The 13,063-nt window shown below is 42.1% G+C and overlaps 1 protein-coding gene across 1 annotated transcript in view; it reads left to right on the top strand.

Annotated features, from left to right (window-relative positions):
• Positions 1-9,007: 9,007 nt before the first annotated feature.
• The window catches only part of LOC113084939 (cytokine-like protein 1), a 6,213-nt gene continuing 2,157 nt past the window's right edge, over positions 9,008-13,063 (top strand). The window contains exons 1-2 of the mRNA XM_026255039.1: positions 9,008-9,239; positions 9,543-9,587. Coding sequence (XP_026110824.1) covers positions 9,069-9,239; positions 9,543-9,587 — 216 coding nt within the window. The 5' untranslated portion in view covers positions 9,008-9,068. The remainder of the gene's footprint in view (positions 9,240-9,542; positions 9,588-13,063) is intronic.

Genomic DNA, 13,063 nt, shown 5'->3' with positions numbered 1-13,063 from the left:
CCCCACACCATCAGAGATGCAGCTTCTGAACTGAGCGCTGATAACAACTTGGGTTGTCCTTGTCCTCTTTAGTCCGGATGACATGGCGTCCCAATTTTCCAAAAAGAACTTTGATTTTTTGTATTTGATTCGTCTGACCACAGAACAGTTTTCCACTCTGCCACAGTCCATTTTAAATGAGCCTTGGTCCAGAGAAAACACCTGCGCTTCTGGATCATATTTATATATGGCTTCTTTCTTGACCTATAGAGTTCTAGCAGGTAACAGTGAATGTCACGGTGGATTGTGTTCACTGACAGTGTTTTCTGAAGTATTCCTGAGCACATGTTGTGATCTCCATTACAGTAGCATTCCTGTATGTGATGCAGTGCGTCTAAGAGCTGAAGATCACGGGAATCCAGTATGGTTTTACAGCCTTGACCCGTACACACAGAGATAGTTCCAGATTCTCTGAATCTTTGGATGATATTATGCACTGTAGATGATGATAACTTCAAAATTCTTTGCAGTTTTTCTCGGAGAAAACTTCTTTCTGATATTGCTCCATTATTGTTCGTCACAGCATTGGGGAATTGGTGATCCTCTGTCCATCTTGACTTCTGATAGACACTGTCACTCTGAGAGGATCTTTTTAGACCCAATCATGTTCACAATTGACCTAATAAGTTGCTAATTGGTCCTCCAGCTGTTCCTTATATGTACATTTAACTTTTCCGGCCTCTTATTGTTACCTGTCCCAACTTTTTTGGAATGTGTGCTCTCATGAAATCCAGAATGAGCCAATATTTGCATGACATTCAAAATGTCTCACTTTCAACATTATATATGTTATCTATATTTATGTGAAATAAATAACTGGTAACTGGTTTTAAATGGCAACTGTCATGGCAACTGTGGGTTTTAGGTAATTTTGTACAAACGGCTTGCATGCATGACCCTTTTAAGACGTGTTGCCCCTTTAAGATGTGTTGCCCTTTTAAGTCTTATCGCCATTTTACCATTGCGCAGCAGTTGAAGAGAAGAGACATTTAGCCGATCCAATACAAGCATAATATGTGTGCGTGCATCCTAAAAGTGAGTTGTTCTTGGTAAATTATGTTTAGTATTGAGATTAAGTTATAATCTTGCAGGCATTTGCAGATATGATAATTATTTTCGATAGATTGTGCGTGCATAACCAGCGTTTGTTTACAAGCACGTTATGTATATCTGCCGTGATATTTTACAATTGCTTTATCTCTACTGTTCTCATGTTCTACATTGAGATAGATTGTCTTTAGTTAATCTGTCTGCTGTAAATTGCAAGTATAAGTGTGTTAATGAGGATTATGTGGTAAAATTACCTATTCAGATGCTAATATGCCAATCCATTGAGCTGTAGCATTTCACTTATATTCAGTAATATTGCTAGTAATGTTAATTTGTTGGGTTTAAAATCTGTATTATTCACCTTTTTGTATTTGTTATTTTTATACAGACCACACCTGTTATATGCTAAATGGGAAAGTAAAGTCCTCAAAGAAAGAACTGTTGTTGACTGAGTTCCTGGGCTCTGACCGGCCTACCAGTGCAAGTGATCCCTTCCACAGTCTTTTGATAACTCGCATTCCAAATCCTACAAAATGGTCCTTCGAGCCGGATGATCACTTCTCTGGATTAAGATGTCAGCCAGTTCTGAAACAGTAAACCCCTCGGTTCGCACAAAGCGCCGTCCAGCCTATTTACAAGATTATGAGGTGGACTTGCAGAGCTTCCATAAAACAGTGTTACCAGTTAGTACGAGGGAACAACCAGTGGAGTCATCTGATGACGATTACTCTTCGCCACAGGTTGGAGCATCTGCTGCAAAGCCTAAGAGAGCACATGGTTTACCCACCATTTCTTCCCCGTCGAGGCTGACGGTCAGGGATAAGCATTGTGACCATCCACGTCTTCTGCAGCAGCACATTTTCCAGTCCTGCCTACCAGTCATCACCACAATATCCAAACCGACAGCTACAGTCTGAATACGGTGCAGAGTTCGTTCCCCCTTGGTGATGAAGGTGATGGATACCAGAGTGACAGATCAGATGCTAGTTCCCTAAAGTTTACAAAGGATCTCAGAGGAAGAATTTAAAGCTTCGTGAAACACAGCAGGCCATCCAAGCTGATCTTAAACGAATTGAGACCGCCAAAAGATGAGCTGATCCAGCTTTTAGTGACAGAGCCTGTAGTTCCAGAAGCCTTTATCTAATGTCCCAACACCCGTTCTGATTATCCATCAGTTAAATTCCACGATGAAGCATATGCAGATGATGAAGACTGGCCAGAGCCTCCTCCCACCCATTCATACGATGAGCCAGAAAATATAAATCAGTGCGCAGCAAAGGATTAAGAGCACTACCAAGAGCCACACCAACAATCACTTCCTTAGACTCACTTCTGTTGAAAAGACTAGGATTTCGGCTATCCAAGTTCATATGATAACCAGTTTAGGTATGGCCAGTATCCCTGCCGACAGATACGTCCTCCAAATGCACATGAACAACCAGGAAGTCTTTATCCTGAACAAACACAGGACAGTTTCCTATAATGTGTCACCTCCGCATGGCATCTGTGGATCTGACAGAGAAATATTACAAAGGTCCCTCGCCCACCATCCCTTACTTCTGCACCAAAGACCCAGTGAGTTTGCTCGATTAAAATAGCCTTGGAAAATCTTCTGCCACCTGATATACTGAGATGTTCAAATATCAAGTACTGGTTGACCACTTGAAATTAGACGATGCTTGTTCTAATAGCAGATTCCTTCTTGCACTCCCCTACACCTTATCGAGACACCATGTTGGCCCTGAATGACCGGTTCGGTCAGCCTCAGCCAAGAGCATTAAGACGGATTGCCACTATTCTTGATTCACCTGATATAAGCCGCAATGACCCTTCAGCCTTTGAGAAGTTCTCTCTTCAAGTGCAGTCTCTAGTTGGGCTGCTTAAGACTTTAGGCCAGACAGGAGCGTTGAGTTGTATTGTGGGTCGCATGTTGCACGCCTTCTCAATAAGTTGCCACCTGAAAGACGGGCTGATTTCCGCCGCCACATGTTACATCGGTCCTGCTGGGGTGACATACTCATTGGTAGATCTGGCAGAATGGCTGAAATATGAGTCTTGGTGCCAAAGCTATGATGATCAAACTGCCAAGGGAGAAAGCAGAGCCCAAACGAGAGTTCCAAGTAGCTCCACGAGCACGCCAAACCACTGCCACAGTACTGACTGGGTCTGGAAATAGTGTTGATGTGAGAGCCACTGCAAATTCTCCTGCCAAGGTTGATGAGGAAAGCTAAAGGTAGGCCCATGGTATATTGCTCTTACTGTCAGAACTCTGAACATGCTTTCAGTCAGTGCCCTCAAATTCCGACCCTCACCAAAGATCAACTCTCAGAGTGGATACGATCCAATAGGAGATGCTGGCGTTGTGGTCTTGCCCATCAGGCTGCCCATTGTGGTCTAAAGAAACCATGTCCACTTTGTCAAAGGAAGCATCTACGAATCCTCCATGAAGTAAATGAGAGGCCTGTCACAGTGTCATCCAAAACCGAGGCTTGCCTAGTTAGTTCAGCGACACAGACACTTTACCTGAACAAACCAGTCAGCAGTAATAAAGTTTTGCTCAAGATTGTCAGAGTACTCCTACATCATGGCAGTTGCACATTAGACACATTTGCAATCCTTGATGACGGTTCTGAGCGTACCATGCTTCTGCCAGATGCAGTACGAAAGCTTGGCTTGAGAGGTACTGAAGAAAGCTTAGCTCTGAGAACAATCCGTCATGATGTGCAAACCCTTGAAGGGGCTTCAGTCTCATTCCACATTTCTCCATACTACAATCCAAAGAAGCGATATCTGATATCCAGAGCCTTTACTGCACCACAGCTTGATCTCATTGACCACTCGTACCCAATAGCTAAGCTGCAAAGGCAGTACAAACACTTGGCTGGACTACCATTGCAGAGCTTTGAAAAGGCCAACCTCTCATCCTTGTTGGCGCAGATCAAACTCACATGATCACACAATTGAGCCAGTAAGACTTGGTCCACCTGGTGGCCCCGCTGCAATAAGAACCAAACTAGGCTGGACACTGCAGGGCCCTACCAGTCTGTTAGAGCAGCGACTCAAACCAAAGGAGTGTCTCCACATATCCCTTCCTCTTAGCACCACAGAATTGTGCAAGAATGTTAATAGGCTGTGGCAAGTGGATGTTTTGCCCTTTCGGAATGAAACGGAGTGCACAAGGTCAAAGCAGGACCAAAGGGCCATCGAACTGCTGGAAGCCAAAACAATTCGCATAAAGGTGGATGGAATACGCCGGTATGCAACACCCTTGTTACGTAAAGGTGACATGCCCCATCTTCACGCCACTATGGAAGCAGTCATGCCACGCCTACGAAGTACTGAGAGGAAACTTGCCAGAGACCCGCAACAAGCTGATGCCTATTCCTCCGAAATCCAGAAATTGTTCAGTCAGGAGCAATCAGAATGCTCAGTCCAGAAGAAAGAGAAGGAGGTGGTGAGTGCTGGTTTATTCCACATCACATGGTGCACCATAATGGCAAGAATCGTGTGGTGTTTGATTGCTCATTTCAGTTTAATGGTCTCAGCTTAAATGATTCACTCCTCGCTGGCCCCATCTTGGGTTCATCTCTCCTTGGGGTCTTACTCAGATTCCGTGAGCATACAGTTGCCATCAGTGCGGATATCCGGGGCATGTTCCACCAGGTCCGCCTTCTTCCTGAAGATAGATCACTTCTTCGGTTTATCTGGCGTGACTCCAGGGAAAAGGGCACCCCTGATGTCTTTGAATGGCAGGTTCTGCCATTTGGGACAACGTGCAGCCCATGCTGTGCAACCTTTGCCTTACAGCAGCATGTAAGAGACCATAGCCAACCGGGTGATGATGTAAGGTTCTCCATAGAACGATGCTTTTATGTTGACAATTGCTTGCAGAGCTTGCCATCACCAGAGGAGGCTAAGCAATTGGTTGATAAGCTGAGAGGTCTGTTAGCTGAAGGAGGCTTTGAATTGAGGCAATGGGCCAGCAATATTCCAGCTGTCATTAGCCATCTTCCACCTGAAGCAAGATCGGATGGGTTTGAACTCTGGCTAGCCCATGAAAAGACTGATGTCCAAGAGTCCACATTGGGCCTTAGCTGGAATTGCCCAGCAGATGTTCTGACTTACCGTCACCGGCCCATCGATCATGGGGCTCCAACCATGAGGATTATTTACAAAGTTTTAGCCAGTCAGTATGACCCCTTAGGATATATCCTCCCGTATACTACAAGGGCTAAGGTACTGGTCCAACAACTTTGGAACAAGCAGCACAGCTGGGATGATACTCAACTTCCCCAAGCCTTGGTTCAGAGCTGGAATGAATGGGAAAATCAGCTGCAGTTTCTTCACAAAATCAGTTTCCCAAGATCATATGTACCAGCTTCAGTAGATCAAACAAGATCTATTATAGACCTTCACGTGTTCAGTGATGCTTCAGAGAGCGCATATGGAGCAGTCGCCTACCTGCGCACTGAAGATCAGCAGGGGTAAGATCCATCTGTCATTCGTATTGGCACGTTCTAGAGTAGCACCTAAAAGAGTCCTGTCAATACCCCGCTTGGAGCTCTGTGCTGCGGTAATTGGTGCACAGCTAAAAACCCAGTTGCAGAAGGAATTAACATTGCCACTTCGCCACACAGTTCTCTGGACAGACTCTACTACAGTGCTGTCTTGGATTCAGTCAGAGTCTTGCCATTTCAAGGTTTTCGTCGGTACCAGAGTGGCTGAAATCCATGAGCTTACCAACATCACCGCTTGGCGATATGTGGATTCAGCTCAAAATCCAGCGGATGACCTTACAAGAGGAAAGACTCTAAAAGACCTTGCTAAGCCAAACAGATGGAGCCATGGGCCCCCATTCCTGCTCCTTTCCTCAGAGAACTGGCCAGCAAACCCTACAGAGTGCCCCGAGATTGACAAGTCTGAGTTCAAGAAATCCGCATTCTGTGGAGTTGTAGCTGTAAACGGACAATTGGCAGTGAGTACAAGACCTGGACAGAGCTGGTGAAGGCCATTGCACAGGAGCTACATGGGGCGGCTGGAGAGTCAGGAGAACCTACAGCAAACACTTACCAAACAGCAGAGACAGTCATACTCCAGAAGGTGCAAAGTGAGAGTTTTCCTGAAGAATTGCAACGGTTGAGATCAGGCAAACCTCTTCAACACAATAGCCGCTTACTTACCTTAACTCCAGAATATGACACATCGACCAATCTAATCCGGGTTGGTGGTAGGTTACGACATGCAGAAACCTTAGATCCTGCCCTGAAACATCCAATCGTACTAGATTCTAGACATCCAGCCGTGAAATTACTTCTTCAAGATTTTGATGAAAGACTCTGTCATCCAGGCCCTGATCGGGTGTTTGCAGAAATAAGGAGAAAATACTGGGTGTTAAGAGGAAGAGCAGCCATCCGCATCTTACAGCATGCCTGTACAGAATGTCAAAGACTCAGAGCCAAACCTACCTTTCCCAAAATGGCAGACCTTCCTGTGGCACGTTTACGCCTCTACAAACCAGCCTTCCATTCCACCGGTATGGATTGCTTCTGCCCTTTCCTTGTAAAGATTGGTCGACGAGTAGAAAAGAGGTGGGGAATCCTCTACAAGTGTCTTACCACACGAGCCGTGCACGTGGACCTGCTTAACAGCTTGGACACAGATTCATTTCTGATGTCGCTACGTAGGTTTATTGCTCGAAGAGGTTCCCCAGTAGAATTACTGTCAGACCAAGGAACAAATTTCCGAGGTGGTGAACGGGAACTGTGCGAGGCATTCCAGGCCATGTCACCTGATCTCCAGCGAAAACTCGCACCACAAAAGATAGCATTCCATTTCAATCCCCCTGCAGCACCACACTTTGGGGGAGTGTGGGAAAGGGAGATAAGATCCATTAAAATGGCACTATCTACAACTATTGGGGACCAAACAGTACCAGAGGAAGTACTCAGGACTGTTCTGATCGAAGTAGAGAACATCCTTAACTCCAAACCCCTCGGGTATGTGTCTTGTAATGTGGCTGATCCTGATCCAGTAACACCCAACCTTCTTCTCACAGGGCGGCTAGACAACTCCCTACCTACAGTCATATACCCTAAAGAAGAGGGATTGAGTCGTCGCCGTTGGAGACACTCTCAAGTGTTAGCTGACCACTTCTGGTCCTCTTTTATCCGCCATTACCTTCCGAACTTGCAAGTCAGACAGAAATGGCAACATACATTCCCTAATATGACCACAGGCACAATAGTCATGATAATGGATCCTCATCAGCCCAGAGCCCATTGGCCAATTGGAAAGGTAGTCCAGGTGCACCCCAGTCAAGATTCGCAAGTGAGATCAGTGGATGTCCAAGTTCAAGGGAAGGTTTATACTAGACCTGTAGCTCGACTTGTGGCTCTACCCCCCATTCCTGAAGATGATACAGAGGAGACCAATACCCCAACGCAGCAGCAGTGACACACATGCAACCTTCTCAAGTGTCAAATTGAACACAATTTGGGGGCGGCTGTACAAACGGCTTGCATGCATGACCCTTTTAAGACGTGTTGCCCTTTAAGATGTGTTGCCCTTTTAAGTCTTATCGCCATTTTACCATTGCGCAGCAGTTGAAGAGAAGAGACATTTAGCCGATCCAATACAAGCATAATATGTGTGCGTGCATCCTAAAAGTGAGTTGTTCTTGGTAAATTATGTTTAGTATTGAGATTAAGTTATAATCTTGCAGGCATTTGCAGATATGATAATTATTTTCGATAGATTGTGCGTGCATAACCAGCGTTTGTTTACAAGCACGTTATGTATATCTGCCGTGATATTTTACAATTGCTTTATCTCTACTGTTCTCATGTTCTACATTGAGATAGATTGTCTTTAGTTAATCTGTCTGCTGTAAATTGCAAGTATAAGTGTGTTAATGAGGATTATGTGGTAAAATTACCTATTCAGATGCTAATATGCCAATCCATTGAGCTGTAGCATTTCACTTATATTCAGTAATATTGCTAGTAATGTTAATTTGTTGGGTTTAAAATCTGTATTATTCACCTTTTTGTATTTGTTATTTTTATACAGACCACACCTGTTATATGCTAAATGGGTAAGTAAAGTCCTCAAAGAAAGAACTGTTGTTGACTGAGTTCCTGGGCTCTGACCGGCCTACCAGTGCAAGTGATCCCTTCCACAGTCTTTTGATAACTCGCATTCCAAATCCTACAATATTGGTCGTCTTGTATTATTGGTGACTTGTTAAAACCACTAAATCTTAATGGAATAGGTCCCAAAATACACAACAGAAAACCATTTTCAATGGTTAATGGTTAAAAATGGATGGTTCGTAGTGTTTTAGCGGAAACCATTAGAATCTGTGGTTTCTATTGTTTTTGTTTTCTTCCCACAGTATGACCGCGAGAGGGCGACATTTGCTCTTCAAACTACCAGAAACACACTAACCATGGGCAGATTGAGCATTACTGATAACTCACGAGCCTGTGTAGAGTTAAGAATCGATTCTTCTCTGAACTCTGGTTAACGCTCTGTCAAGGGTCTCTCTGAGTTACGACGTTAAACATTTTCCAGTAAAGTTAAAGAACATTTGTTTAAAGTTACCTGGTCTTTAAAAGTGTTATTTACGTTTTCTTGTGTTACTTGTTTTAGAACGTTCAAAAGAGAACAATCAAAGGTTATGTTCCCATAATGGTTGCAAAATTATACAAAGCTCCCCTAATAGCAGCATAACCAGAGAAAATGTTTTTGAATCGTTTATAAAAACTGGATGTTTTCAGAGAATAGAAACAACATAATAACAATGTTTTTTTTTTTTTATCACGCGTGATATTACAATCACACTTTTTATACATATTCATATACACTCCAAAGATTTGTTCACTCTTCATCACGAGCATCTGCGCGTGCACGGGTGGGAAGGTGCGTGACGTCATCGCGGGTTTATAGGCAGAGATCCTCCTCGTCATCGCACAGCTCAGATGTTTTGGGCAGAGAGAGACATGAGCGCGCAGAGACTCGCTTCTTGCTTCTTGCTTCTGGGTTTGATCTGGTTCACGAGCTGCGCGCCGCCGACCTGTTACTCGCGCGCTCTGGAGCTCAGCAAAGAAATCATGAGGGATCTGGACAAAGTACATAAACATGATCGCACGGTAAGAGAGTGTATGCACTGTCCCTAAAAACACACCTGCATCTCAGAGACGTCTGCGTCTACAGCCTTTTAAGAGTGTTTGCTCATCTGCAATACGTCTATTGGACGTTTCCTTGTTCAGATGTCAAATGGACGTTTATTAGATGTCTTTAGAGATGTTTATAATTTAGAAAGTAGGTAAAACTGACATCTGAAAGAAGTCTAGCAGATGCTTCCCAGATCAAGCTCTTGCAGACGCACGTGTGTTATCTGAGCTGTGATAATGTTATGGTCCTGTATGAACGTGAAACTTTAACTCTTGCAGAAAACATGCGCCGAGTCTCTGCCGAAGATGTTTCTGGACGTGCACGTGAGTGATCATTTCTGCCAGCTGTGAGAATCACTAACCTGCACTGATTTCATTTCTGCTGAGTAATAACTGCTTGCATGTCATCTGTCACATAAACAGATTCCAAGAATTATGAACTTCTAATTAGACTATATACCATTTTAAAATGCTCATAATTAGATTACAGTAAATTTTTATGGATTACACATTATTCACACAGTGGCAGTAAATCATTCATTTTTTATCAACTCACTAACCCAGTTTAATGTGTTTAATGCATTTTATGATGTTGATATAAAAATGAATATATTTTATTTCTCTTTACTTTGTCAATGTGTTATATTTGATGGTAAGTTTAAAACAAGTTAAATAGAAAAAGTGATGTAAAAGTGATCCGAATGCATCACCTAATATTAGCAGCGTAGATGACATCACTAACTAGATTCCATCATGTGCTCTGCAATCAATAACAGACTGATCTGTAATTCATCGAAGCTTTATGAAGTTCATTCAAAAGTTTATGCAGTGTGTGTGTGTGTGTGTGTGTGTGTGTGTGAGTGTGTGTTTATAGTTTTTCTCGATTGCTAACACACGATTCATGAAACAATACACCATTTTCTCACAACTATAAACTACACACCAACTTGTGCAAACTTCAGACGTCCAGGTCAAAATCAAATAGTTTAGTCAGAAACACGTTCTCTTTGTCCTCAGATGACACACACACCTGTCAAATACACACACTACTTCACTGACTAGAGAACACTAGTGAGTTCAGATACTAAAACCTCCTTTTGGGAAACAGGGATCCTTTGGCTAGTCCATGTCTGTTACAGTATACAACATAAATAGAGCGGTGCAGATACAGTAGAATCAGTGTTAAACTGTAAGAAAAGGATGCCAAATGAATCCGTTATAGTCTGTTAGTAATTGAGAAACACTGTTATACTTTGGGGACTGATTTGTTATTTATAGCTGTTTTCAGCTGCTTTCACACATCTTCAAACCTAATGAAAATGAAGCTCTACTCTTTAAAACTACTCACTCTTGCTGAAACCCAAACTTTGCCCTCATCACACACACACTACAGTCTCACACACTGGTGAGATCAATTCTCAACAATACTACAAAAACCAAAACCAAAAACCAGTAATAAGTTGTTGCTTGTGGTTCACATGTATACTTTTGCAAATGTTCTATTTATTAATGTACTGTACAGTACAATACACCAAACAACAAGAAGAAGAAAGTCCTCCCCAGCATCACATGTTTGGTCTGGGACAGACATCACCGGCTATACCGGCCCTAGCAAGGGATTGTGGGTAAAATCCTCTCGCATGACTGATCCACTCATCACACATCAGCTGTAATGTCTAAACCTCTGATTACTGGAACACATGCTTTCTACAGAAACTCTCTCTGTGTAAGGCAGTTTGGTGAATGTGTAGGACCAGAGGAAAGCTCTCTAAAGTTACAGTAGAGTACACTGAGGGACATCTTCCTGTTTTCATCACTGAATGTTTCTATGATCGAGGGGACGGTGAAGAAACTTAAGTTTGGTTTTACTCATTGCCCAGCCTCCCTCATAGTCAAACCACGGACAAGTACATGGTCAGATAGTGGCACACGTTTCATCTGAGACTCCTTGACCCTCCTCTTCCTCCACTCCTCACTGCTCTTCCTCATCATCTTCCTCCTCTCCTTCTTCTCTGGAGTCCTCGACCTTTTCAGTCACGTATCTCTGGATCCATTGTTCCTAAACTGAATGAACTGACTGCAGGGCAAGACTTAGGCTCGTGGAGGCCCCTGGGCTTGAGTCACTTTCGGGCCCTACCTTCTATAGCCTACATTACTTTAAATAGAACAAAATGATACATACACAAGCTATGTATTAGAGCTACACAATTGTGGATAAACTGAGAATAAAAATAGAGACCAAGATTCTGAACAAACAACTAAACAAAATAACATAATTTATGTTAATTGCTGAAGTCTATAAAAATGTTTAATTAATCTGAATCATTTATTTAAAAAAAACTTGGGTTTGAATGAATGATTGAATTCCTCAATCAAATACACTTGTTTCATAGATGAATCAGCATTTTTGAATGAACAATTCAATGACTGAAAGTCATTGGTTGACATCTTGTGGTGTAACAATATAATCGATCCAATCGTTATTTGAACTGCAAAGCTTTTTCAAAATGTGACTAGTACAGTATACAGTGTTACATATAAAAAAAAAACGTTATAATTTATTTATATGACCACTGATTGAAGCTTGAAAAAGTTTTTCTTATAAATAAATAATGATTAAAAAAGTTCAAAGTGATGATGTGTTTATTGCAATGCACAATAAATAGATTGGTCAGAATGAGAATAAAACACTTATTTACCTGGAAAACATATTGAAAAACAAACAAATACCTTGTAAGGTTGCAATCATAACAAATCATTTGTATTACATATAAATAGCTAAATCTATGAATGTATAAATCTTTTTTTTTATTATTGTTCTTGGTAAGTGGTGACATATTGTATAGATTATATACATCTCCAGTACACATATAGGCAGTGTTAGGCTGACTTTGACCTACAGTACTATGTCTACTAAGTTACATCACATAAATTACACTCTTAGAGAATAATATATAACAGAATTAAATAAGCATTTTCTCATTACCATGGCATTTTAAAGATCGTTAGATGTAATTTAGTACTCTAGCAAAAATACATAAATAGAACTTCATAGAACATGCCTAACTTTGTTCAAATTTAGTGGCGTTGGAGAACATAATTCCACATAGTGCAAAGAAAAGCAGGATCAAGCCTGTTCATTTTTTATCCAGAGACCAAGCATCATTTTGTGTTGTCGGGTTCTGTTTGCTGTCTTCTGCCATGTTCATCAGTGACTCTTGAATATTGGCATAATTTCTGCACAGTGCCTTGGTGTCCTTTGCATGCGCAGCCCACCTGGGGTCAGAGAGAGATTTTAGTGTATCAATGCGGTGGTTTTCATTAGGCTGCAAACCTGCAGTTACCACCTTCCATCTAGCTGTGGATTTCGAGCAGAAGTTGAACAAAGTCTGAATGAAGTAAAAAAATCGGCGGTCTCTGTGCAGCAGTTTGCGCTATTAACTCCAGCCAGATTAAGCATGTGCGCGGCGCACGGCACCCACTCACTAGTGGATTAATGCCTTTGATGTAATCCTTTTTATTTTACTGATGACTTCCATTTTGCGTTGCTGTCCTTTATTCTTTAATTTTCTTTTAAACACGCCACTCTGATACCGATTGTCCGCCATTACATCACTGTCTAATGCTTTTTTTTTTTTTATGCAGACAGGTTTTTTCAACGGCAGTAGAGGTTTGCTCCATCTGCAAACCTCAAGATGACTGACATTTAATTTAGCTAATTAAATTACATTTTTCATTGCAGGGCAGGGCCAGGTAACAATGCTAGACCAATCAACAAACTTTAAATGAAAAATTTAATG

Source organism: Carassius auratus, unplaced genomic scaffold (genome assembly GCF_003368295.1).
Source record: "Carassius auratus strain Wakin unplaced genomic scaffold, ASM336829v1 scaf_tig00040940, whole genome shotgun sequence".
In the NCBI taxonomy this organism is placed as follows: domain Eukaryota; kingdom Metazoa; phylum Chordata; class Actinopteri; order Cypriniformes; family Cyprinidae; genus Carassius; species Carassius auratus.
Note: the sequence above shows the minus strand (reverse complement) of the source record. Positions and strands in the feature narration are given on the sequence as shown.